Source organism: Phasianus colchicus, chromosome 30 (assembly GCF_987193195.1).
Source record: "Phasianus colchicus chromosome 30, bPhaCol1.hap1.1, whole genome shotgun sequence".
Lineage (NCBI taxonomy): Eukaryota > Metazoa > Chordata > Aves > Galliformes > Phasianidae > Phasianus > Phasianus colchicus.
The window spans coordinates 1018256-1046138 of record NC_143465.1 but is presented as its reverse complement, the minus strand read 5'-3'; the positions used below and the strand labels follow the sequence as shown (position 1 = coordinate 1046138).

Genomic DNA, 27883 nt, shown 5'->3' with positions numbered 1-27883 from the left:
GGGGGAGGGATTTGGGTTTTAGGTGCCCCCCCCTCCGCTCCCCCCGCTGCAGCAAAAGGAAAATCATTGAAAGAAAAATAAAGGAACTATTGGGGGGGGGGGCGGGGGGGGGTCAGGAGGGGGTGACCCCGTTGTGTCCCCCCCCCCACCCCCCCTATCTGCTGCTATGGGGCTCACAGCCGGGGGAGGGGGGAGGGGGAGGCTGCAGCCCCATGCACAGCCCCCTCCCTTCCCCCCCCCCCCCCCCCAAAGCAGGAAAGGTGTGTGGGGGGGGGGGTGGGCACCACATTCACCCCCAGCCCCCCCTCCACACCCCCCTCCTCCCCCCAGCAGCTTCTCACCTTCAAGGTTGTTACACCGCACGGTGTTGTGTGCCTCCCCCCACCCCCCCATGCAACCCCGCTGCTCCGTGCACCCCAACATACGGTGCCACCAAGGGGGGGGGGGTCGTGCACCCCAATTTTGCATGCACCCCAATGCACTGAGCAACCCAAAATGTGGTGCACCCCCCTCGCCCCCCCCGCTCCTTGCCCCCCCCCCCCCACTGATCCAAGCACCCAAATTGGGGTGAGGTCGTGCACCCCAACATCCAATGCACCCCCAGGATGTTGTGCCTTGAGCACACCCCAAAACGTTGTGCACCCCAATGTTCCGTGCACCCTACGGTGCACCCCCCCCTATTCTCTTCCTGGAGGGGGGGGGGGGTCTGTGCTCCCCCTCCCCCCCCCCCCAGCATCACCACGGCCCCACAGATGGAAAAACTGAGGCACAGAACCCCACACACTGCATGGTGGGGATTGAGCCTTCCTCCTCCTCCTCCTCCTCCTCCTCCTCCTCCTCCTCCTCCTCTTCCTCCCCCCCCCCATCCCAGCCCACGGGGACGTGGGGACCCCCTGCTCCCCCCAGCGAGCAGCGTTGCACAGAGGAGATGAAATGAGGGGGGAGGGAGGAGGATGGGGGGGGGGTTGAGGGGGAGGGGGCGGCTCAGATTTGGGGTACAGGAAAAGCGACCGGAGGGATGGGGGGGGGGGGGGAGGGGATGTGCAAATGAATAAAAATCAAAAATCAAAAATCAAAATAAAATCCCAGATGCTCCAAGAAGACGTTTCACAGTGTCTAACGAGGACAGAAAAGGGGGGGGGGGGGAGGGGAGAGGGAAGAGGTGGCAGGAAGGAAGTTGAGATGGGGGTTCGTGGGGTGACCCACCCCCCTTCCCCCCTCCTCCCTCACTGCAGGACCTGCCCACGAGTTTCGGGCAGTTTGAGGGCCAGGGAGCTGCCCAGGGCCAGGGCAGCGGAGGCGAGCAGGATGGGCACAGCTTTGGTGATGCCCACGAAGGAGGTGAAGATGCTGATGCCCAGCACGGCTGCCAGCTTGCAGAGCGCATTGAGGAACCCAAACGCCGTCGTCCTGGAGGGGAGGAGTGGAAATTTAGGGGGGGTTAAAAGGGGGTGGCAGTGTGACACAGCCCTGAGGGTGCGTTGTGCAGCAAACAGTGCGGCTGGCACCCTGAAAACTGCATGTGGCACCCCAAAATCTGGCATCTGGGACCACAAAACCTGGCACCCCAAAACTTTGGCACCTGGGATGCCAAAATCTGCACCTGACTCCCCAGAAACTGACGTCTGCCACCCCGAAATCTGGAAACTGCAACCCCAAAACTTTGTAACTGGAACCCCAAGCCACTGCAACTGGAACCCCAAAACCTCACAACTGGGTCCCCAAAACCTGACACCACCAAAAGTGCACTTGGCTCCCCATAACCGAGCACCTGGCATCCCAAAACCTGGCAACTGGAACCCCAAAATCTGTCATATGGTATCCCAAAACATTGCACTTGGCACCCCAAAATGTGGCATCTGAAACCCCAAAACATTGCAAGTAGAACCCCACAACAGAACCTTACAGTCCAAAATCTGCACGTGCATCTCGAAACTTGACATCTGGCACCCCAAAACCTGACATCTGGCAATCAAAATCTGCACCTAGCACCCCACAACCTGCAACTGGAACCTCAAGACATTGCAACTGGAACCCCAAAACTTGGCACCCCAAAACCTGATATCTGGCACCTCAAAACTTTGCACCTGGAACCCCAAAACATTGCATCTGGATCCCCAAAACTCGGTAACCCAAATTCTGCACCTGGCTCCCCAAAACTTCACATCTAGCACTCCAAACTCTAGCAACTGGAACCCAAAAGTCAGCACTCCATCCCCAAAAACATTGCAACCGGAGCCCCAAAACCTGCTCCTCCTCAATGTGATACCTGGAGCTCCCAAATCTGGCATCTGGCACCCAAAAACCCTAAATCTCTGCAACTGGAATGCCATAACATCCCAAAACCTGGCACTCCAAATCTACAACTGCCTCTCCAAAACCCGACATGTGGCACCCCAAAATCTGGCATCTGGGACCACAAAATATGGCACTCGGCACCCCAAAACCTGGCACCCCAAAACTCTGGCACCTGGGATGCCAAAATCTGCACCTGACTCCCCAAAAACTGACGTCTGCTACCCCAAAACTTTGTAACTGGAACCACAAACCATTGCAACTGGGTCCCCAAAACCTGACACCACCAAATCTGCACCTGGCTCCCCATAACCGAGCACCTGGCACCCCAAAACATCGCAACTGGGACCCCAAAATCTATGGCACTCGGCACCCCAAAACCTGGCACCCCAAAACTCTGGCACCTGGGATGCCAAAATCTGCACCTGACTCCCCAGAAACTGACGTCTGCCACCCCGAAATCTGGAAACTGCAACCCCAAAACTTTGTAACTGGAACCCCAAGCCACTGCAACTGGAACCCCAAAACCTCACAACTGGGTCCCCAAAACCTGACACCACCAAAAGTGCACTTGGCTCCCCATAACCGAGCACCTGGCACTCCAAAACCTGGCAACTGGAACCCCAAAATCTGGCATATGGTATCCCAAAACATTGCACTTGGCACCCCAAAATGTGGCATCTGAAACCCCAAAACATTGCAAGTAGAACCCCACAACAGAACCTTACAGTCCAAAATCTGCACGTGCATCTCAAAACTTGGCATCTGGCACCCCAAAACCTGACATCTGGCAATCAAAATCTGCACCTAGCACCCCACAACCTGCAACTGGAACCTCAAGACATTGCAACTGGAACCCCAAAACTTGGCACCCCAAAACCTGATATCTGGCACCTCAAAACTTTGCACCTGGAACCCCAAAACATTGCAACTGGATCCCCAAAACTCGGTAACCCAAATTCTGCACCTGGCTCCCCAAAACTTCACATCTAGCACCCCAAACTCTGGCAACTGGAACCCAAAAGTCAGCACTCCATCCCCAAAAACATTGCAACCGGAGCCCCAAAACCTGCTCCTCCTCAATGTGATACCTGGAGCTCCCAAATCTGGCATCTGGCACCCAAAAACCCTAAATCTCTGCAACTGGAATGCCATAACATCCCAAAACCTGGCACTCCAAATCTACAACTGCCTCTCCAAAACCCGAAATCTGGCACCCCAAAATCTGGCATCTGGGACCACAAAATATGGCATTCGGCACCCCAAAACCTGGCACCCCAAAACTCTGGCACCTGGGATGCTAAAATCTGCACCTGACTCCCCAAAAACTGACGTCTGCCACCCCAAAACTTTGTAACTGGAACCACAAACCATTGCAACAGGGTCCCCAAAACCTGACGCCACCAAATCTGCACCTGGCTCCCCATAACCGAGCACCTGGCACCCAAATCTTGGCAACTGGAACCCCAAAATCTATGGCACTCGGCACCCCAAAACCTGGCACCCCAAAACTCTGGCACCTGGGATGCCAAAATCTGCACCTGACTCCCCAGAAACTCACGTCTGCCACACCAAAACTTTGTAACTGGAACCACAAACCATTGCAACTGGAACCCAAAAACCTTGCAACTGTGTCCCCAAAATCTGACACCACCAAAAGTGCACTTGGCTCCCCATAATTGAGCACCTGGCACTCCAAAACCTGGCAACTGGAACCCCAAAATCTGGCATATGGTATCCCAAAACATTGCACTTGGCACCCCAAAATGTGGCATCTGAAACCCCAAAACACTGCAACTGCATCCCCAAAACTTGGCACCCTAAAATCTGCACCTGTCTCCCCAAAACTTCACATCTAGCACCCCAAACTCTGGCAACTGGAACCCAAAAGTCAGCACTCCATCCCCAAAAACATTGCAACCGGAGCCCCAAAACCTGCTCCTCCTCAATGTGATACCTGGAGCTCCCAAATCTGGCATCTGGCACCCAAAAACCCTAAATCTCTGCAACTGGAATGCTATAACATCCCAAAACCTGGCACTCCAAATCTACAACTGCCTCTCCAAAACCCGAAATCTGGCACCCCAAAATCTGGCATCTGGGACCACAAAATATGGCACTCGGCACCCCAAAACCTGGCACCCCAAAACTCTGGCACCTGGGATGCCAAAATCTGCACCTGACTCCCCAAAAACTGACGTCTGCTACCCCAAAACTTTGTAACTGGAACCACAAACCATTGCAACTGGGTCCCCAAAACCTGACACCACCAAATCTGCACCTGGCTCCCCATAACCGAGCACCTGGCACCCCAAAACATCGCAACTGGGACCCCAAAATCTATGGCACTCGGCACCCCAAAACCTGGCACCCCAAAACTCTGGCACCTGGGATGCCAAAATCTGCACCTGACTCCCCAGAAACTGACGTCTGCCACCCCGAAATCTGGAAACTGCAACCCCAAAACTTTGTAACTGGAACCCCAAGCCACTGCAACTGGAACCCCAAAACCTCACAACTGGGTCCCCAAAACCTGACACCACCAAAAGTGCACTTGGCTCCCCATAACCGAGCACCTGGCACTCCAAAACCTGGCAACTGGAACCCCAAAATCTGGCATATGGTATCCCAAAACATTGCACTTGGCACCCCAAAATGTGGCATCTGAAACCCCAAAACATTGCAAGTAGAACCCCACAACAGAACCTTACAGTCCAAAATCTGCACGTGCATCTCAAAACTTGGCATCTGGCACCCCAAAACCTGACATCTGGCAATCAAAATCTGCACCTAGCACCCCACAACCTGCAACTGGAACCTCAAGACATTGCAACTGGAACCCCAAAACTTGGCACCCCAAAACCTGATATCTGGCACCTCAAAACTTTGCACCTGGAACCCCAAAACATTGCAACTGGATCCCCAAAACTCGGTAACCCAAATTCTGCACCTGGCTCCCCAAAACTTCACATCTAGCACTCCAAACTCCAGCAACTGGAACCCAAAAGTCAGCACTCCATCCCCAAAAACATTGCAACCGGAGCCCCAAAACCTGCTCCTCCTCAATGTGATACCTGGAGCTCCCAAATCTGGCATCTGGCACCCAAAAACCCTAAATCTCTGCAACTGGAATGCCATAACATCCCAAAACCTGGCACTCCAAATCTACAACTGCCTCTCCAAAACCCGAAATCTGGCACCCCAAAATCTGGCATCTGGGACCACAAAATATGGCATTCGGCACCCCAAAACCTGGCACCCCAAAACTCTGGCACCTGGGATGCTAAAATCTGCACCTGACTCCCCAAAAACTGACGTCTGCCACCCCAAAACTTTGTAACTGGAACCACAAACCATTGCAACAGGGTCCCCAAAACCTGACGCCACCAAATCTGCACCTGGCTCCCCATAACCGAGCACCTGGCACCCAAATCTTGGCAACTGGAACCCCAAAATCTATGGCACTCGGCACCCCAAAACCTGGCACCCCAAAACTCTGGCACCTGGGATGCCAAAATCTGCACCTGACTCCCCAGAAACTCACGTCTGCCACACCAAAACTTTGTAACTGGAACCACAAACCATTGCAACTGGAACCCAAAAACCTTGCAACTGTGTCCCCAAAATCTGACACCACCAAAAGTGCACTTGGCTCCCCATAATTGAGCACCTGGCACTCCAAAACCTGGCAACTGGAACCCCAAAATCTGGCATATGGTATCCCAAAACATTGCACTTGGCACCCCAAAATGTGGCATCTGAAACCCCAAAACACTGCAACTGCATCCCCAAAACTTGGCACCCTAAAATCTGCACCTGTCTCCCCAAAACTTCACATCTAGCACCCCAAACTCTGGCAACTGGAACCCAAAAGTCAGCACTCCATCCCCAAAAACATTGCAACCGGAGCCCCAAAACCTGCTCCTCCTCAATGTGATACCTGGAGCTCCCAAATCTGGCATCTGGCACCCAAAAACCCTAAATCTCTGCAACTGGAATGCCATAACCTTGCAACTGAAACTCAAAATCTTCCTCCCTTCATCCAAACCTTTGCACCTAAACCCCAAAATCTTGCACCCATCACATAACCCTGCATCTGAAACCCCAAGCCTTGGACCCTGCACCCAATTCTTGCACCCAGAACTCCAAAACCTTGCACCTAAAACCCAACACCGTGCACCCTTCACCCAATCCTTGCACCCAGCCCCTTGCATCCAAAACCCAAAACCTTGCATCTAAAACCCAAAGTCTTGTACCCTGCCCATAAACCCTTCCGTTCAAGTCCCCAAATCCTTGCACCCATGACCCAAAATCCTGCATCTAAAACCTAAAACCTGGCACCCTACAACCACTCCTTGCACCCAGCCCCCAAAACTCTGCATCTTATACCCAAAATCTTGCACCCATCACCCAATCCTTGCATCCAAAATCCCAAACCTTGCAACTAAAGCCCAAAACCTTGCAACCTGCACCCACTCCTTGCACACAGCACCCAAAGCCCTGCATCTAAAAACCCAAATCTTGCAATTCAAACTCAAAATCTTGCACCCTTCATCCAACCCTTACATCTAAACACAAAACCTTGCAACTGAAACTCAAAATCTTCCTCCCTTCATCCAAACCTTTGCACCTAAACCCCAAAATCTTGCACCCATCACATAACCCTGCATCTGAAACCCCAAACCTTGGACCCTGCACCCAATTCTTGCACCCAGAACTCCAAAACCTTGCACCTAAAACCCAACACCGTGCACCCTTCACCCAATCCTTGCACCCAGCCCCTTGCATCCAAAACCCAAAACCTTGCATCTAAAACCCAAAGTCTTGTACCCTGCCCATAAACCTTTCCATTCAAGTCCCCAAATCCTTGCACCCAGGACCCCAAATCCTGCATCGAAAACCTAAAACTTGGCACCCTACAACCACTCCTTGCACCCAGCCCCCAAAACTCTGCATCTAATACCCAAAATCTTGCACCCATCACCCAATCCTTGCATCCAAAATCCCAAACCTTGCAACTAAAGCCCAAAATCTTGCACCCTGCCCCTGAACCCTACTCAAGTCCCCCAGACCTTGCACCCTACACCTAATTCTGGCACCCAGCCCCCAAAACCTTGCAACCTGCACCCACTCCTTGCACACAGCACCCAAAGCCCTGCATCTAAAACCCCAAATCTTCCAACTGAAATCTTCATCCAACCCTTGCACCTAAAACCCAAAACCTTGCAACTGAAACTCAAAATCTTCCTCCCTTCGTCCAAACCTTTGCACCTAAACCCCAAAATCTTGCACCCATCACATAACCCTGCATCTGAAACCCCAAACCTTGGACCCTGCACCCAATTCTTGCACCCAGAACTCCAAAACCTTGCACCTAAAGCCCAACACCGTGCACCCTTCACCCAATCCTTGCACCCAGCCCCTTGCATCCAAAACCCAAAACCTTGCATCTAAAACCCAAAGTCTTGTACCCTGCCCATAAACCCTTCCGTTCAAGTCCCCAAATCTTTGCACCCAGGACCCAAAATCCTGCATCTAAAACCTAAAACCTGGCACCCTACAACCACTCCTTGCACCCAGCCCCCAAAACTCTGCATCTTATACCCAAAATCTTGCACCCACCACCCAATCCTTGCATCCAAAATCCCAAACCTTGCAACTAAAGCCCAAATCCTTGCACCCAGACCCAAAACCTTGCAGTCTGCCCCTAACTCTGGCACCCAGCCCCCAAAGCCTTGCAACTAAAACCCAAAATCTTGCAACCTGCACCCACTCCTTGCACACAGCACCCAAAGCCTTGCATCGAAAACCCCAAATCCTTGCATCTGAAACTCAAAATCTTCCACCCTTCATCCAACCCTTGCACCTAAAACCCAAAACCTTGCAGCTGAAACTCAAAATCTTCCTCCCCTCATCCAAACCTTTGCACCTAAACCCCAAAATCTTGCACCCATCACATAACCCTGCATCTGAAACCCCAAACCTTGGACCCTGCACCCAATTCTTGCACCCAGAACTCCAAAACCTTGCACCTAAAACCCAACACCGTGCACCCTTCACCCAATCCTTGCACCCAGCCCCTTGCATCCAAAACCCAAAACCTTGCATCTAAAACCCAAAGTCTTGTACCCTGCCCATAAACCCTTCCGTTCAAGTCCCCAAATCCTTGCACCCATGACCCAAAATCCTGCATCTAAAACCTAAAACCTGGCACCCTACAACCACTCCTTGCACCCAGCCCCCAAAACTCTGCATCTTATACCCAAAATCTTGCACCCATCACCCAATCCTTGCATCCAAAATCCCAAACCTTGCAACTAAAGCCCAAAACCTTGCAACCTGCACCCACTCCTTGCACACAGCACCCAAAGCCCTGCATCTAAAAACCCAAATCTTGCAATTCAAACTCAAAATCTTCCATCCTTCATCCAACCCTTGCACCTAAAACCCAAAACCTTGCAACTAAAGCCCAAAATCTTGCACCAAAGCCCCCAAAACTTGCACCTAAAACCCAAAACCTTGCAACTGAAACTCAAAATCTTCCTCCCTTCATCCAAACCTTTGCACCTAAACCCCAAAATCTTGCACCCATCACATAACCCTGCATCTGAAACCCCAAACCTTGGACCCTGCCCCCAAACCCCTGCACTCAAGTCCCCAAAACCTTTGCACCCAGACCCCAAACTTTGTACCCAAGCCCCACCCCCTTGCACCCAGCACCCCACGCACCTCTTGTCGGATGGGTAGAGCTCCACAGTGAGCACATCCAGGGCGTTCCAGGAGGCGATGCTGACGCCACCGAAGAGGCAGAGCAGTGCAATCATGGCAGATTCGCTGTTCCCAAAGGAGAGGAAGAAGCAGCTCACACAGGACATCACGCTGGAGCCGGCTGCCGGGGGACAGAGTGTCAGGGGGGGAAAGTGAGGCAGCAGGGGGGGAAACTGAGGCAGGAGAGGGGAAAATGGGGGAGGAAAAGGGGAAACTGAGGCACCAGAGGGGGGTATTGGGACAGGAGAGGGGGGAAACTGAGGCAGGAGAGGGGAAAATGGGGGAAGAGAGTGGGAAATGGAGGCACCAGAGGGGGGCACTGGGACAGGAGATGGGGGAAACTGAGGCAGGAGAGGGGAAAATGGAGGAGAGGGGGAAACTGAGCCACCAGAGGGGGGTATGGGGACAGGAGGGGGGGGAAATGGGGCAGAAGGGAGGACAATGGAGCAGCAGAAGGGGAAATTGAGGCAAATATGGGGAAACTAAGGCAGGAGAGGGGAAAATGGGGGAGGAGAGGGGGAAACTGAGGCACCAGAAGGGGGGTGCTGGGGCAGGAGAAGGGAGAAAATGAAGCAGCAGAGAGGGAAACTGAGGCAAATATGGGGAAACTGAGGAAGGAGAGGGGAAAATAGGGATGAGGTGGGGAAACTGAAGCACCAGAGGGGGGCACTGGGATAGGAGAGAGGAGGAAATGGGGCAGAAAGGGGGAAAATGAAGCAGCAAAGAGGAAAACTGAGGCAAATTCAGGGAAACTGAGGCAGGAGAGGGGAAAATGGAGACGACGTGGGGAAACTGAGGCATCAGAAGGGGGCACTGGGACAGGAGAGGGGAGAAATGGGGCAGAAGGGAGGACAATGGAGCAGCAGAAGGGGAAACTGAGGCAGGAGAGGGGAAAATGGGGGAAGAGAGGGGGAAACTGAGGCACCAGAGGGGGACACTGGGACAGGAGAGGGGGGAAAATGGGGCAGCAGAGAGGGAAACTGAGACACGTATGGGGAAACTGAGGCACGAGAAGGGAAAATGGGGAGAGGAGAGGGGGAAACTGAAGCACCAGGGGGGGGGGCACTGGGACAGGAGAGGGGGGAAATGGGGCAGAAGGGAGGACAATGGAGCAGTAGAAGGGGAAATTGAGGCAAATATGGGGGAAATTGAGGCAGGAGAGGGGAAAAATGGGGGAAGAGAGGGGGAAACTGAGGCACCAGAGGGGGGAAATGGGACGGGAGAGGGGAGGAGATGGGGCAGAAGGGAGGAAAATGGAGCAGCAGAAGGGGAAACTGAGGCAGGAGAGGGGCACGCTGAGTCAGGAGAGGGGAAAATGGGGGAGGAAAGGGGGAAATGGATGCAGGAGAGGGGGACATTGAGGCAGCAGCACCCACCCAGCATGCGGAGGCGGCCGATCTTGTCCATGAGCAGCGCTGAGACGATGTTCCCAGGCAGCACGGCCAGGGTGCCCAGGAAGCTGACAAAGTAGATCATGTAGGCGTTGTTGTCGTCGCTGAAATCCAGCTGGCAGCCCTCCTTGTTGTGCAAGAAGGTGCTGTTCAGCATGCGGCTGTTGATGAACTTGTACTTGAAGAGGTCTGGGGGGAGGCAGACAGACGGGGGGGGTTTGGAGGCTGCCCTCCCCCGCTCCCATTTCCCCCTCTCCCACCTCACTTCCCCTCCCTCAACCCAAACCTGTGTTGTAGAAGACGGTGGAGATGAAGGTGCAGTTCTTGAAGAAGGTGTTACTGGAGGTGATGTCCTCGAAGTAGCAGTCCTCAAACAGCGAGTCCTCAAACGTCACCGACTTCATCTTCAGCCCAATGAACCTGGACGGGGGGGGACAGCCGGCACCATCAGCCCCATGTGGGTACCACCAATGCCATCAGCCCTGTCCCAGTGCCACTCACCCCATGCTGGTACCATCAGCCCCATCCCAACACCCCCATTGCTTTTATTTCCATCCCAGTGCTCCCAGCTGTGTCCCAGTGCCACCTGCTCCATCCCATTGCTCCCGTTTCCATCCCAGTGCTCCCAGCCCCATCCCAGTGCCACCTAGCCTATACTGGTACCATCAACCCCATCCCAACACCCCCATCGCGGTGCACCCAGCCCTCATCTCATTGCTCCTGTTTTCATCCCAAAGCCCCCAGCCCTGTCCTAATGCCTCTAGCCTCATTCCAATGCCCCCAGTGCAATCCCAGAGTCCCCAACCCCATCCCAATGCCTCCAGCCCTGGCCCAAAGCCCCCACAGCCCCATCCCAATGCCCTCAGCATTGTCCCAGTGTCCCCAATCCCGTCCCAAAGCTTCCAGCCCCATCCCAATGCCCCCAGCCCTGTCCAATGCCTCTAGCCTCATTCCAATGCCCCCAGCGCCATCCCAGAGGGCCCAATCCCATCCCAATGCCTCCAGCCCTGTTCCAAAGCCCCTCCAACCCCATCCCAATGCCTCCAGCCCTGTCCCAATGTCCCCAATCCCATCCCAATGCTTCCAGCCGCATCCCAATGCCCTCAGACCTGTCCCAGTGTCCCCAACCCCGTCCCAATGCTTCCAGCCCCATCCCAATGCCCTCAGCCCTGTTCTAATGCTTCTAGCCTCATTCCAATGCCCCCAGCGCCATCCCAGAGTCCCCAACCACATCCCAATGCCTCCAACCCTGTCCCAAAGCTCCCCCAATCCCATCCCAATGCCTCCAGCCCTGTCCCAAAGCCCCCCCAACCCCATCCCAATGCCCCCAGCCCTGTCCCAATGTCCCCAATCCCATCCCAATGATTCCAGCCCCCTCCCAACGCCCCCAGCCCTGTCCTAATGCCTCTAGCCTCATTCCAATGCCCTCAGCACCGTCCCAGAGTCCCTAACCCCATCCCAATGCCTCCAACCCTGTCCCAAAGCCCCCAAGCCCCATCCCAACACCCCCAGCCCTGTCCCAATGTCCCCAACACCATCCCAATACTTCCAGCCCCATTCCAATGCCCCCAGCCCTGTCCCAGTGTCCCCAACCCTGTCCCAATGCTTCCAGCCCCATCCCAAAGCCCCCAGCCCTGTCCTAATGCCTCTAGCCTCATCCCAATGCCTCCAGCCCCATCCCTACGCCCCCAGCTCTGTCCCAGTGCCCCCAGCCCCATCTCATTGCTCCTGTTTCCACCCCAGTGCCCCCAGCCCCATCCCACTGCCCCCACCACCCACTTGTCATTGAAGTACTCCCCGCCCTGGTGGATCTGGTTCTCCAGGGTGAAGTTGAAGGTGAAGTGCCGGACCTTCTCGCGGGTGAAGAGTTTGGTGCGTGAGGCGTACTCGATGTTCTGCAGGTGCTTGATCATGTCTGGGAACCACACCGTCAGCCCGTAGTAACTGTGGGGTGAGAGGAGCTGAGCCTGGCACCGTGCACCCGCCTCTGTCCCAATGTCATCAGCTCCATTCTGATGCTGCCTACCCCCATCCCGGTGCCATCAGCCCCCTCCCAGTACCACCAGTCCCATGCTGTTGTCACCCACCATCATACTGCTGCCATCAGCCCCAGCCCAGAACCATCAGCCCCAGCCCAGAGCTACCCACCCTTCCCTGGGTGGCCAATGCCACCAGTCCCATCCCAATCCCACCGGCACCGTGCCGGCATCACCTACTCCCATACCAGTACCACCAGATCCCAATGCCATCAGGCTCATCCCAGTGCCCCCATCCCCATCGCAATGCCATCAGCCCTATCCCAGTGCCCCCAGCCCCCACAGCAGTACCACCAGTTCCATCTCAGTGCCATCAGTCTCATCCCAGTGCCCCCATCCCCATCGCAATGCCATCAGCCCTATCCCAGCGCCCCCAACTCCCACACCGGTACCACCAGTTCCATCCCAGTGCCATCAGTCTCATCCCAGTGCCATCAGTCTCATCCCAGTGCCCCCATCCCATCCCAATGCTATCAGCCCTATCCCAGTGCCCCCAGCCCCCACCCCAGTATCACCAATTCCATCCCAATGCCATCAGTCTCATCCCAGTGCCCCCAGCTCCATCCCAATGCCATCACCATCATCCAATCGCCACTAGCCCCACCCCAGCACCAACAGTGCCATCCCAGAGCCACCCATTCAGTCCTGCTGCCATCAGTCCCATACTGCTGCCACCCACTTCCACTGGTACCAGCAGTCCCATCCTGATGCCACCAGCCCCCATACTGGTATCACCAGTTCCATCCCAGTGCCATCAGCCCAGTCCCAGAGCCCCCAGTCCCCATACTGGTACCACCAGTCCTGTCCCAGTACTATCAGCCCTATCCAGGTGCCACTAGCCCCATCCCAGCACCACCAGCCCCGTCCCAATGCTGTCAACCTCATCCCAATATCACCAGTCCCATACCAGTATCATCAGCCTGGTCTCATTGCCCCAGCCCCATTCTCAGCCCCATCCCAAAGCCCCCAGCCCATCCCATTGCCCCAGCCCCATTCCTAGCCACATCCCATTGCTCCTGTTCCCACTCCAATGCTCCCAGCCCAGTCCCATTACCCCCAGCCCCATTCCCAGTCCAGTTCCATCACTCCTGTTCCCATCTCAATGCCTCCAGCCCCATCCCATTGCTCCTGGCCTCATTTCCAGCCCTATCCCAATGCCCCCAGTCCTGTCCTGTTGTCTCCAGTCCCATCCCATCACTCCTGTTCCCATCCCTTTACCTCCAGCCCCATTCCCATTCCAGTTCCATTGCTACTGTTCCCATCCCAGTGCCCCCAGCCCCATCCCATCTCTCCCGTTCCCATCCCAGTGCCCCCAGCCCCATCCCATCTCTCCTGTACCCACCCCATTGCCCCCAGCCCCATCCCATCTCTCCTGTTCCCATCCCAATGCCCCCAGCCCCATCCCATCTCTCCTGTTCCCATCCCAGTGCCCCCAGCCCCATCCCATCTCTCCTGTTCCCACCCCATTGCCCCCAGCCCCATTCCCAACCCCACCCCATCACTCCTGTGCCCAGCCCAATGCCCCCATCCCAGGGACCCACCCAGACCCCACCTGAAGCTCATGGTGAACCACACAGCCATCATCATCAGCGTGATGCGGCGGTACTCGGGCGCGAAGCACTGCTGGAAGTTGCTCCAAACCTGGAGGGCGGGATGAGAGGTGGGACAACAAGGACAAAGCAGGGACCCCATGGCTGTGGGGCAGAACCTGACCCCATACCTGCTGCGAGAGGCTGAGGCAGCGCACCAACCAGCGGCGGTGCCACGCGCCCGTGTCCGCCTGGATCTCAATCAGCTCATCCTCCCTCTTGATGGTCTTGATGTGGGTGACCTGCAGGCGCCCGTGCCTCAGTTTCCCCACCCGTTGTCACCCCCCTCTCCCCGCCCCCATCAAGCGATGCTGCTCCCCGAGGTGGAAATTGGCAGGGGAAGCAGCGGGAGTGGGGGGATATGCACTGGTATGGGGGTGGGTGGCACCAGTATGGGACTTATGGCACTGGGGTGGGGCTGGTGGCACTGGTTGGGGCTGGTGGCGCTGGTCTGGGGGTATTCAGATGGGGCTGATGGCACTGATACAGGGTTGATGGCACTGGTCTGGGGTTATTCAGGTGGGACTGATGGCACCGGTATGGGGGTATTCCGATGGCGCTGGTGGCACTGGTGTGGGGCTGGTGATGCTGGTCTGGGGGTATTCAGATGGGGCTGATGGCACTGGTATAGGGGCACTCAGATGGGGCTGATGGCACCGGGGTAGAGATGATGGCACTGGGACAGATGAGAGCAGGATGGGGCTGATGGCTCTGGGATGATGGTATCCAGATGGGACTGGTGGCACTGGGCAAGGGTTGGTGGCAGTGCTGGTGGGGGCTGGACCTTACCGAGAAGACCCTCTCAGGGTGGCCCTTGGCCCGCATGTTGGTATCGTGGACTTGCTTCAGCACCATCCAGGCCTCGTCGTGCTTGCCATTCTGCAGGGCAGGGCCAGGGGTCACCCTGGGACCAACGCTGCCCTACCCCCAGCATCCATTTGGGGGGCACCACCCCACCCCCAGCACCTTCCTGGGGTCCCTGCCTCACACCCAGCATCTACCTGGGATCCCTGCCCCATCCGCATGTCCATGTGAGTGCCCCTATCCCATCGCCAGCACCTTTATGGGGGTCCCTGCTCCATCCTAGCAGCCCCCTGGGGTCCCTATGCCACTGCCAGCACCCACCTGCCAGCACCCCCCTGCCCCCAACGCCAGTATCCATCTGGGGGTCCTTACCCCAACTCCAACATCCATTTGGGGGTCCCTTTCCCACCCTCAGCTGCCACCTGGGGGTCTCCGCTCCATTTCCAGCATCCATTTGGGGGTCTCACCCCCACCCCAGCATCCGTATGGGAGTCCCACCCCCACCCATAGCCCCCAGCCCCAGGCTGACCTCCAGGTAGAAGCGGGGGCTCTCGGGCATGGTGGTCAGCGCTCCGATGGCGAAGACGGAGGGGAAGGCGCACACCAGGACAAAGACCCTCCAGCTGTGGAACTGGTACGCCGAGCCCATCTGGAAGCTCCAGCCTGTGAGGAGAGGGCATGGAAGGGGGCTGAGACCCCGCAGAGCTCAACACATGGATGGTGGAAGCTGAGACCCTACTGAGCTCGATGCACACATGGTGGTGGAGCTGAGACCGACAGAACTCGGTGCACGCACGGTGACAGGGCTGAGACCCCACAGAGCTCGGTGCACGCATGGCGGAGGGAGGGACTGAGACCAGTGCATGCATGGTGACACGGCTGAGACACCGCAGAGCTCAGTGCACACATGGTGGGGGCTGAGATTCCACAGAGCTCAGTGCATGCATGGTGGGAGCTGAGAACTTGAAGAGCTCGGTGCACACATGGTACATACGGGTCTGAGACCCCACAGAGATCAGTGCACACATGGTGGTGGGGCTGAGACCTGAGCTCTGCAGGCGCATGGATGGCGGTGGGGCTGAGACCCTGCAGAGCTTGGTGCATGAATGGCAGAGGGACTGAGACACCGAGAGCTTGTTGCACGCATAGGAGCGGGGCTGAGACTTTGCAAAGCTTGGTGCATGGTGAGACCCCAGCTGAGACCCCACAGAGCTCAGTGCATACATGGTGGTGGGGCTGAGACCCCACAGAGCTCAGTACACGCACAGTGATCCAGCTGAGAAGCTGCAGAGCTCAGTGAATGCGTGACAGAGGGGCTGAGACCCCGCAGAGCTCAGTGCACGTATGGCACAGGGTCTAAGACCCCACAGAGCTCAGGACATGCACAGTGATCCAGCTGAGATGCTGCAGAGCTCAGTGCACACATGGTTATGGGGCTGAGATCCCACAGAGCTCCGTGCACACATGGTTATGGGGCTGAGAACACACAGAGCTCGGTGCACACATGGTTATGGGGCTGAGAACACACAGAGCTCCGTGCACACGTGGTTATGGGGCTGAGAACACACAGAGCTCCGTGCACACATGGTTATGGGGCTGAGATCCCACAGAGCTCGAAGCACACATGGTTATGGGGCTGAGAACACACAGAGCTCCATGCACACGTGGTTATGGGGCTGAGAACACACAGAGCTCCGTGCACACGTGGTTATGGGGCTGAGAACACACAGAGCTCCGTGCACACATGGTTATGGGGCTGAGAACACACAGAGCTCAGTGCACACATGGTTATGGGGCTGAGGTCCCACAGAGCTCCGTGCACACGTGGTTATGGGGCTGAGAACACACAGAGCTCAGTGCACACGTGGTTACGGGGCTGAGATCCCACAGAGCTCCGTGCACACGTGGTTATGGGGCTGAGAACACACAGAGCTCAGTGCACACGTGGTTATGGGGCTGAGAACACACAGAGCTCAGTGCACACGTGGTTATGGGGCTGAGAACACACAGAGCTCCGTGCACACATGGTTATGGGGCTGAGAACACACAGAGCTCCGTGCACACATGGTTATGGGGCTGAGATCCCACAGAGCTCCGTGCACACATGGTTATGGGGCTGAGATCCCACAGAGCTCCGTGCACACGTGGTTATGGGGCTGAGAACACACAGAGCTCCGTGCACACGTGGTTATGGGGCTGAGAACACACAGAGCTCCGTGCACACATGGTTATGGGGCTGAGAACACACAGATCTCAGTGCACACGTGGTTATGGGGCTGAGAACACACAGAGCTCCATGCACACGTGGTTATGGGGCTGAGAACACACAGAGCTCCGTGCACACGTGGTTATGGGGCTGAGAACACACAGAGCTCCGTGCACACATGGTTATGGGGCTGAGAACACACAGAGCTCCGTGCACACGTGGTTATGGGGCTGAGAACACACAGAGCTCCGTGCACACATGGTTATGGGGCTGAGATCCCACAGAGCTCGAAGCACACATGGTTATGGGGCTGAGAACACACAGAGCTCCATGCACACGTGGTTATGGGGCTGAGAACACACAGAGCTCCGTGCACACGTGGTTATGGGGCTGAGAACACACAGAGCTCCGTGCACACATGGTTATGGGGCTGAGAACACACAGAGCTCCGTGCACACATGGTTATGGGGCTGAGGTCCCACAGAGCTCCGTGCACACGTGGTTATGGGGCTGAGAACACACAGAGCTCAGTGCACACGTGGTTATGGGGCTGAGATCCCACAGAGCTCCGTGCACACGTGGTTATGGGGCTGAGAACACACAGAGCTCCGTGCACACATGGTTATGGGGCTGAGAACACACAGAGCTCCGTGCACACGTGGTTATGGGGCTGAGAACACACAGAGCTCCGTGCACACATGGTTATGGGGCTGAGGTCCCACAGAGCTCCGTGCACACGTGGTTATGGGGCTGAGAACACACAGAGCTCAGTGCACACGTGGTTATGGGGCTGAGATCCCACAGAGCTCCGTGCACACGTGGTTATGGGGCTGAGAACACACAGAGCTCCGTGCACACATGGTTATGGGGCTGAGAACACACAGAGCTCCGTGCACACGTGGTTATGGGGCTGAGAACACACAGAGCTCCGTGCACACATGGTTATGGGGCTGAGAACACACAGAGCTCCGTGCACACATGGTTATGGGGCTGAGAACACACAGAGCTCCGTGCACACATGGTTATGGGGCTGAGAACACACAGATCTCAGTGCACACGTGGTTATGGGGCTGAGATCCCACAGAGCTCCGTGCACACGTGGTTATGGGGCTGAGAACACACAGAGCTCCGTGCACACGTGGTTATGGGGCTGAGATCCCACAGAGCTCGAAGCACACATGGTTATGGGGCTGAGAACACACAGAGCTCCGTGCACACGTGGTTATGGGGCTGAGAACACACAGAGCTCCATGCACACGTGGTTATGGGGCTGAGAACACACAGAGCTCCGTGCACACGTGGTTATGGGGCTGAGAACACACAGAGCTCCGTGCACACATGGTTATGGGGCTGAGAACACACAGAGCTCCGTGCACACATGGTTATGGGGCTGAGAACACACAGAGCTCCGTGCACACGTGGTTATGGGGCTGAGAACACACAGAGCTCCGTGCACACGTGGTTATGGGGCTGAGAACACACAGATCTCAGTGCACACGTGGTTATGGGGCTGAGATCCCACAGAGCTCGAAGCACACATGGTTATGGGGCTGAGAACACACAGAGCGCCGTGCACACGTAGTTATGGGGCTGAGAACACACAGAGCGCCGTGCACACGTGGTTATGGGGCTGAGAACACACAGAGCTCCGTGCACACATGGTTATGGGGCTGAGATCCCACAGAGCTCGAAGCACACATGGTTATGGGGCTGAGACCCCACAAAGCTCAGTGCACACATGGTTATGGGGCTGAGAACACACAGAGCTCCGTGCACACGTGGTTATGGGGCTGAGATCCCACAGAGCTCAGTGCACACATGGTTATGGGGCTGAGAACACACAGAGCTCCATGCACACATGGTTATGGGGCTGAGATCCCACAGAGCTCGAAGCACACATGGTTATGGGGCTGAGAACACACAGAGCTCCCTGCTCACGTGGTTATGGGGCTGAGATCCCACAGAGCTCGAAGCACACATGGTTATGGGGCTGAGAACACACAGAGCTCAGTGCACACGTGGTTATGGGGCTGAGGTCCCACAGAGCTCAGTGCACACGTGGTTATGGTGCTGAGGTCCCACAGAGCTCCATGCACACGTGGTTATGGGGCTGAGAACACACAGAGCTCCGTGCACACATGGTTATGGGGCTGAGAACACACAGAGCTCAGTGCACACATGGTTATGGGGCTGAGAACACACAGAGCTCAGTGCACACGTGGTTATGGGGCTGAGGTCCCACAGAGCTCCCTGCACGCCCGGTGTTGCCGTTCCCTTACCGTAGTGTGGGATGATGGCCCAGGCCATGGCGGAGGCGTAGATGCCGCCGATCATCCAGAACATGCAGAGCCAACTCAGGTGCTCACCGCGTTTCTCCTGCGCCAGGAACTCGGAGAAGTAGGAGAAGACGATGGGGATGGAGCCGCCGATGCTGGGGGCGCAAATAGGGGGGCATCAGGGAGGGAAAGGGGGGGACGTCAGCACACCGTCCCCGTGGGGTGCCCTTACCCCACGCCTGAGAGCAGCCTGCAGAAGAGGAAGGTGCCGTAGCCCTGGACGAAGGAGGAGAAGAAGGCGAAGACGCTGTTGACGGAGAGGGAGATGAGGAGGCACTGCCTTCGGCCCAGGCGGTCGGCCAGCCCGCCCCACAGGAACGCGCCCACCATCATGCCCAGGTACACGATGAGCCCTGGGGGGGGACAGCGGTGTCAGCCCTGGGTACCAGGGACCCACATCAGTGATGCAATGGCAGATGGGGGGCTGAGGGGTCCCCCAGTACCACATCGGTGATGTTATGGGGGATGGGGGGCTGAGGGGTCCCCCATAACACATCAGTGATGCCATGTAAGATGGAGGGGAGTGAAGAGTCCCCCAATACCACATTGGTGATGCTATGGGGGATGGGGGGCTGAGGGGTCCCTCAATACCGCATTGGAGATGCTACGGGGGTGGAGGGGGATGTGGGGTCCCCCCAGTACCACATTGGTGATGCTATGGGGGATGGGGGACTGAGGGGTCCCCCAGTACAACATTGGTGACGCTATGGGGGATGGGGTCTGAGGGGTCCCCCAGTACCACATAGGTGTTGGTTTGGATGATATGGGGTGGAGGGATCCCCCAGTACAACACAGGTGATGCTACAGTGGATGGGGAGCTGCAGGGGTCCCCCCTTATCACATCAGTGATGCCATGTAAGATGGAGAGGAATGAGGAGTCCCCCAGAACCACATTGGTGATGCTATATGGGATGGGAGGCTGAGGGGTCCCCCATAAGACATCAGTGATGCCATGTAAGATGGAGGGGAATGAGGAGTCCCTCAGTACCACATTGGTGATGCTATATGGGATGGGGGGCTGAGGGGTCCCCCATATCACATCAGTGATGCCATGTAAGATGGAGGGGAATGAGGAGTCCCTCAGTACCACATTGGTGATGCTATGGGGGATGGAGGGGGTGAAGGGATCCCCCATAACACATCAGTGATGCCATGTAAAACGGTGGGGAATGAGGAGTCCCCCAGTACCACATTGGTGATGCTATGGGGGATGGGGGACTGAGGGGTCCCCCATATCACATCAGTGATGCCATGTAAGATGGAGGGGAATGAAGAATCCCCCAGTACCACATCGGTGGTGCTATGGGGGATGGAGGGGGTGAGGGGTCCCCCCATAACACATCAGTGATGCCATATAAGATGGAGGGGAATGAGGAGTCCCCCAGTACCACACCAGTGATGCTCTGGCGGATCGGGGCTGAAGGGTCCCCCAGTACCACATTGGTGATGCTATGGCGGATAGGGGGCTGAGGGGTCCCTCAGTACCACACTGATGATGCTATGTGGGATGGGGGGCTAAGAGGTCTCCCATAACACATCAATGATGCCATATAAGATGGAGGGGAATGAGGAGTCCCACAGTACCACATTGGTGATGCTATGGGGGATGGGGGGCTGAGGGGTCCCCCAGTACCACATCGGTGATGCTATGGGGGATGGGGGGCTGAGGGATCCCCCAGATCCAGAGGACTCCTGGGTTGCCAGCCCAGAGCCCCCCCAGCTGTCCACATCCATCCCCACGCCTGCACTGATTTGCCAGGTCTTGGGGTGCAATGGATTCAAATTTGGGATGGGGGTGGGGCACCCCACAGAAGGGGGGAGCGCACTGCAGTGCAGCCAATTGCAGTCCCTGCAGCACCCCCCCCCCCCCCCCAGAGCCGCTCGCAGCATCCCCTTATCAGCAGCGGGCAGCAGTTGGGCTGCAGCACAGAGATAAGCCAGGGGCTGCAGGGCCGGAGGGGGGCATGAGGCACTGCGGAGTTGTGCTGCGGTGCTCAGCCCATCAGCTGCTGCACTGAGACCCCCACAACCCACAGGGAGGGGTCCAGGGAGGGGGGGAGGATTCCTGGTTCCCTTCTGGTGCTCCCTTCCATCTGTGCCCCCCACATCCTTATATTCCCCCATAGCTTCTCATGTTCCCCCATGTGGTGATGTTCCCCCCCCCATCCCATGCCCCTCTACACCCCCACCCACTCCCACAGCTCCATCTGCGTGCACCTACCTGTGTGCCCCACAGCCCTGTGCCCCTCTGTGCTCCCGTCTGCACATACACTCCTGTGTCCCCCATATGCCATGTCCCACAATGTCCCCTGTCTGCTCATGTCCCCTCCTATCCTCATGTCCTTCCATCTCCCCCCAGTTTCCTCACGTGCCCCCACACCTGAGTCCCTCCACACCCTACCAGCTCCTGTTCCCCATATCCCATATGTCCCTCCATATCTTATCTTCTCACGTCCCCATTCCCTCCATGCTCCCCTCACCTGTGTCCCTCAATATTGCCCTACCTGCTCCTGTCCCCATAGATGTACCCCTCCATACCCCACCAACCCACATCCTCACACCTGTTCCTAACACACCACGCCTTCTCCTGTCCCCCATATCCCACACGTCCTTCTGGGGTCTCTCCATATCCCTTCTGTTCACATCCCCCATAGCAGTATCCCTGCACTCCCCACTTGTCCATGTCCCCATATCTCACAAGTCCTTCCATATCTTCTCACGTCCCCACGCTCTGCCTGCTCCTGTCCCCCATATCCCGCGTGTCCCCCCTTCTCCATCTTCCCACGTCCCCACACCTGTGTCCCTCCACACTGTTACTTCCCCCGCCCCCTACATCCCACGTGTCCCTCCATACCCCACCTGCTTCTGATACTTGAGGTATCCCCTGCAAACCTCAGCCCACCTCCCCACACCCACCCCAGCCCATCCCCTCTCCCGACTCACCCAGCATGCCCTTGTTGGAGTCGGAGAGGCACATGTCCTTCTCGGCGCTGGGCAGCACGAAGCCCACCACGAACACCTCCACGCCGTCGGCCATCAGCGCCAGTCCCAGCACGAAGTAGAGGCTCCATTGGAAGCGCCCGTGGCCGCACTCCTGCAGGATGAGCTCATACTGCTGCGCCAGCTCCTCCTTGTCCTTGCGCCGCTGCCCCTCGCTGTCATCGAAGGCCCCGGGGGTCACCTCGCCCCCCAGCCTCTCACCGCCCTTCAGCGAGTCCTGCCTCGGGATGCCCTGGTACTCGCCCTCGTAGATCTCATCCTCCTCGTCGTGCCCTTCGGTGGCATCGCTGGAAGCCCCCTCCTCCTCGGCCGCCCCCTCACCACCCCGGTAGTAGCCGTCCTGCGGCGCGTAGTCCTCGTCGTCGTCCTCCTCCTCGAAGCGGCTGTAGGAGCGCTTGGTGTACTCGTCCTGCACGCGGTCCATGCCCTTGCTCACCTTCTTGGCCGCGTGCTTCTTCACCTCCTTGGCGATGTCTTTGGCGCCGCGGATGAAAGCCGTCCGGTCTCGGAAGCTCTCATCCATGGTGACGTTGGGATGGGACGGCGGCGTGGGGCTTTGGGGGGGGGTCTCTGAGTCGGGACTGAGCCCTCACGCCCAGGGGCCGCGGTTGGATGCGGAGGGCCGGGCAGCAGTGCTACCCATCCGCGTGGCCCACACCTGGGGACCCAGACACAACAGTGCCCGTGTTAAGGTGGGGATGTCCTCGTGTCCCACCTCACCCCGGGGTCTGCACATCCAGCGTGGGGCTCGGTGTGCAGCATTTGGATGGAAACTGGAGGATTTGGGGGCACCTCTGCCCCGCAGCAAGGCTGCAGGGACATGGGCATAGCAAGAACCCAGTGTAGGGTCAGGCACCCACAGGTGTGGGGAACGTGAGCAGATAGGATCTTGAGGGACACATCGGATATGGGAAACGGGAGAAGATATCCCATGGAGGCACGTAGGAACTGGGACTTGAAAAGGTTGGGTATGGAGGGACACAGCAGCTCCAGAGCCCTCCCCACATCCCCTCCATTCGGAGAAGCAAAGCCCGCATGGTGGGGCACCTCCATCCCAGCAGGATGTCAGGGGGGGCCACATCTCAGCCTTGTCTGCGACCCCAGAGTCTCATGGGGATGGAGGATCCCCAGCACGGACCCACAGCCCCCCACCGACAAGCCAAGGCCCCCAGCCCGCGAGGACGCCCCTGTCCCCACCGCAGCCCCCTACCAGGCCGCCCAGCCCATTGAAAAAAAAAAAGCCCCACCGCCCTCTCAATGGGGCTGGGAATACGAGGCTGGGCCACGAACCAATGAGCTGCAGGGGGCGTGGCCAACCCACTTGCATCAATGGGGCTGGAGGGGCACGGCCCCGCCGTTCAGCCAATGAGCTTCGGAGGGTGTGGCCACGCAGGAGCCCGCCCTCTGCTCCCACCACCTCCGCGCAGGGTGGGTGGGGGGGTCCCAGCGCTGGGACGAGACCCCGGGGGGGGATGCTGACCCCAGCACGGCACGCAGCATCCCTCAGGCTGGCAGGACGCCGGTGACAGCGAGGGCCTGGGGACAGGCGGCCCTGTGGGTCAGCGCCATGAGGGCCAGAGGATAAGGAAGCTGGAAGACGCTGTGGGGTCACCACCAAGAAGTGGGACAGCAGGAGGCCCCCAGAAAGCGCCAGTGCTTTGGGAACCGAGCGACGCTGTCACCTTGCCTCAGAGGGACGGTGAGGGAAGCAGGCCGCAGGGACATGGGGGTCCCCAAACCTCCCAGCGCAGCAGGATGGCTCCAGGATGGCTCTGGTAGCCATCCACAGGCAGGGTGTGAAGTGAGGTTTGTGTTGGGGGACCCTTAGGGTGGTATGCAGGCTCGCCCAGCACCAACCCAGCTGCCCAGAGGTGGCAGTGGGTGCAGAGCAGGCATGGGGACCTCGCGTGCCCACCCCAGGGAGGCTTCCAGAAAAAGGCTGGCTGCAGGTGCGTTCCATCAGAGCCCCTGGCCAAAGCTGAGAGCCTGAGGCAGAGCCGGGCACACTCTGACCACCACTGCATCTGACTTTTGGGAGGAAAGGGGGGTCCGGATACACCCCAAAGGCCCCCATCCTGGGGTGTCCAATCCCCCAGCCCCACCAGGCCGTGGGCATCACCCCACATTGCCCCTTGCCAAGCACGGCACAATGCGTGCCAGGGACAGACCCACAGCCCCCAGCGGGAATGGGCACCGCTGACCCAGCATGAACCCCCGCCCCCTTCCCTCCCCCCCCCCCCCCCAAAACGGGCTATTTTTACTTCTGGCAGCACGAACCCGCCAGGCAGCAGTGGCCGCGACTCAGGAGTTGTGCCGCAGGGAGGACGCAGCCGTCACAGCGTGTCTCCCCCCCCCGACTCCCCCCTGTAAGAGCAGGGCTGGGGCGCAGCGTAGAGCTATATTTGGCCTTTCCAAAATATCCGGGGCTGGCGGCAGCTCTCCCCCCGGGGCGGGCACCCAACCCACGCCGGCTCTGCGCAGACACCCTGGGACAGTGCGGTGCTGGCGCTGCGGCACAACACCAACCCTCCCCACCCCCCGCAATCCCAATCCCCTCCCCCTCCTCCAACTTCCATCCCCGGGCATCAAATCCTCATCACCCGCTGCCCTCCTCGGGTGGAATCCCAGCAGCCTTGGAAGGAGCCGGTCTGCGGCCTTCACCACCACCACCAAGGTCATCTGGTGCGGGGCCGCTTCCACGGGGCTGTGACGCATTTTGGCAATAGGGATCCGGCAAAGGGAGGGGGGAGCATGGAGGTTGTGGGGGGGGTATAAGCACCTGCAGGTCACAGCTGGGGGCCGCACAGCATCGGGTCGCCACACAGCAACGGCAGATCCTTTTAGGATGAGGGTTCTGCTTTCCCAAGGAAGGCAGAAATGGCACAGATCACAGCCTGGCAAGATGGGGTGTGGAGATGGGGGTTTCCTAAAAATGCTCTCCTGGCTGCATAAAGGCTCAGCCACCCCATCCCTGATGTCAGCCCTGGCCACCACCGCTGGCCCTGCACAAGGTTATGGGATCCAGACCCCTTTCCTCCCTCTAAACACCCGATCAGTGCGGCCCCACATCACTGCATGCCCCAACCCCCCTCCCGGGGGGTTCCCATATTAGGGTCCCCCTGCAACCCCCTTTCACAGAACACCACGAACATGGCGACGGGGGGAAGAGTTGGCACTCCCCAGTGCCCAAGGTCACCCCCAGCCCCCACCCCGGGGAGCTGTGGCACTCCCCCTCCCCAAAACCCGCTGGGGTCGTTATCCATCCCCATAATGCAATCCCTGCTGTGCGCAGCGCTGAGCGGTAACGAGGGGCTCCCGACCACGCAGAGAAAAAGCAGAGTGAAGCGGAGGCAAGGATTTTCAGGACAAAATGGCCACAGCGATGGGAAGGAGAAGGAGAACTCCCCGTCAGCTAGCAACCCCGAGGATGCTAATTAAAAGCAGATGGGAGGAGGGGGAGGGGGGGAGGGGGGGAAACGCTTTATAGAGGCATCCTCCTCTCCTTACCTGTGTCAGCGCGTGGTCTGCTCCAGCACTGGCTGTGAGAAGGAAGGATGCTCCGAGGAGGAAGGATGCTCGTGGGGATCCAGCAGGAGCAGCCCGCGGGTACCAGCCCGGCGTCAGCGCTGCAGCCTCCGCCACACGCACCGAGCGCTGGGAGAGTCCATTGCGACAGCCTGAGAAGGGAGGCGATGGGGAGGGCTGTGCTACAGCGGGGCGGGGGGGGGGGGGGGGGTAACGGTGAGAGGCGGGGGGGGGCTCTCGGTTCGTTTGGTTATAGAAGAGCCGAAGGGATGCAACGCTCTGCCGGGTGCCTGGAGCTCCCTCGGGGTCGGGGCTCCGGTGCTGGGATGGTTCTGTGGGGTGTGAGCAGTGGGTCCCGGCCCCGCGGTGGGGGTTTCACGGCGTTCAGAATCGCTTTGGCAGCTTCTCCCCCTGCTCTCGCTACGGCCGCGGGCAGATGGAAGCACAGCCAGGCAGATCTGAGTCACATCCTCCTCAGGGGTGAATTTCGATTGCTTCAGATCAGATTTTCTCCGCCTGGACAGGTCAGGCCCGGCCCTCCATCAGGATACGGCACAGAGCCCTCCGACGGCTTTTTGGGGCGGTGGGGGGACACAAAGCAACGCTTTCCCACATGCCGTGAGCTGAGCCAGCCTCAGCCCCGGGAGCTCAGCCCCAGAGCCATCAGCAGAGCCCTACAGGACCCCGACGTCCTTCAAGCAGAGGATGAGGAAGGATGTGGGCGCACACGAGGCTGAAGTCTGCCACGGGCACAGCGAGGGTTGGAGAGAGTCCCCAGACTGGCACTGGAGCAGCACAGACTCTCAGATCACAGAGCAAGGGTTGGAGGCACAGAACTGAGGCTGGCACGCAGTGGGAGCAGCATAGGGAAGGATGGAGCTGGAAAAGAACTGAGCTCCCATTGGAAATAACCCCCAAATGATGCACTGTGGATCTGTAACCCAACTGAAGGAGCTCAAGCACAGCCAAGGCGAGCTGCAGAGCTCCATCTTCCACTCATCCCAGCCAGGCTCCCTCAAATCCCCAACATGCAGACAGTGGGGAGGGGGCTCTGATCCCACCCAGCCTGGACCACGGCTGTTCCCTATCCTGGAGGGAGAAGACATCTATATATTTATTTAGTTAGTTATTTTGCCAGGAACAGCACTAAAATAGAACTCCATGCACACACGCACGCATCACATCAGCTTAACCAGAGAGGCAGGGCTGAGGTGGCTGTGAAAATCAACCCGAGGCTGAGCTGCAAATGGCATCAAATGGGAGGATGCAACATCCTGCACCGGAGCTTCTATGGAGCTTCGCTTTGGAGAGGAGCACCTCCTCAGCAGGCAAGGTGACCCAGCTGCAGCACCGAGGAGTCGCGTGGATCCAGGTCCAATCGATGGGTGGCACTTTGCCTCTCCCTGGCACGGTCGCTTCCACTCCAGGAAAGCTTTTCATTTCATTGCTGGAGCTGCTCTGGGTTTCGCTTGCGGCTGCTTGGTTTTGGCCATTCCGAGTTTGGCATGGATTCCTGTCTGCCATCAGCTCTCCATCACAGTGCTGGGACCTTCCCTGCATCTCACGCATCCATTTGATGAGCCTGAGAACAGCGCAGCTGCCAGCTGCTCGAAAATATGACATCTTTTCACAGAAACTCCAGGTTTCTCCCCAGAAATATGACATTTTCCCCCAAAGAATAGGATATTTTCTCCCAGAAATACAAGTTCATTCCCCCAAAATGGGACATTTTCTCATAGAAATACGAGATTTATACCCCAAAATGGGACATTTCCTCCCAGAAATGCCAGATTTCTCCCTCAAAATTTGACATTTTCTACCAGAAATACCACTTTGCATCCCCAAAAATATGACATTGTCTACAAGAAATACCAGTTTCCTCCAGAAAATAAGACATTTTCTCCCAGAAATACCGGTTTTCTTCCCCAAAATA

The 27883-nt window shown here is 57.6% G+C and overlaps 1 protein-coding gene across 1 annotated transcript; it reads right to left on the bottom strand.

Annotated features, from left to right (window-relative positions):
• Positions 1 to 1082: 1082 nt before the first annotated feature.
• On the bottom strand, positions 1083 to 26127 carry SV2A (synaptic vesicle glycoprotein 2A). The gene is made up of 13 exons (XM_090126983.1): positions 25933 to 26127; positions 22369 to 23083; positions 19598 to 19778; positions 19369 to 19520; positions 15413 to 15546; positions 14869 to 14958; positions 14211 to 14321; positions 14043 to 14131; positions 12234 to 12398; positions 10741 to 10874; positions 10440 to 10643; positions 9025 to 9184; positions 1083 to 1410 (listed from the first exon to the last, which is right to left on the bottom strand). Exons 2-13 carry the CDS (start codon positions 22946 to 22948, stop codon positions 1227 to 1229), a joined length of 2184 nt encoding a protein of 727 aa, XP_089983109.1. The 5' UTR covers positions 22949 to 23083; positions 25933 to 26127; the 3' UTR covers positions 1083 to 1226.
• Positions 26128 to 27883: the final 1756 nt, after the last annotated feature.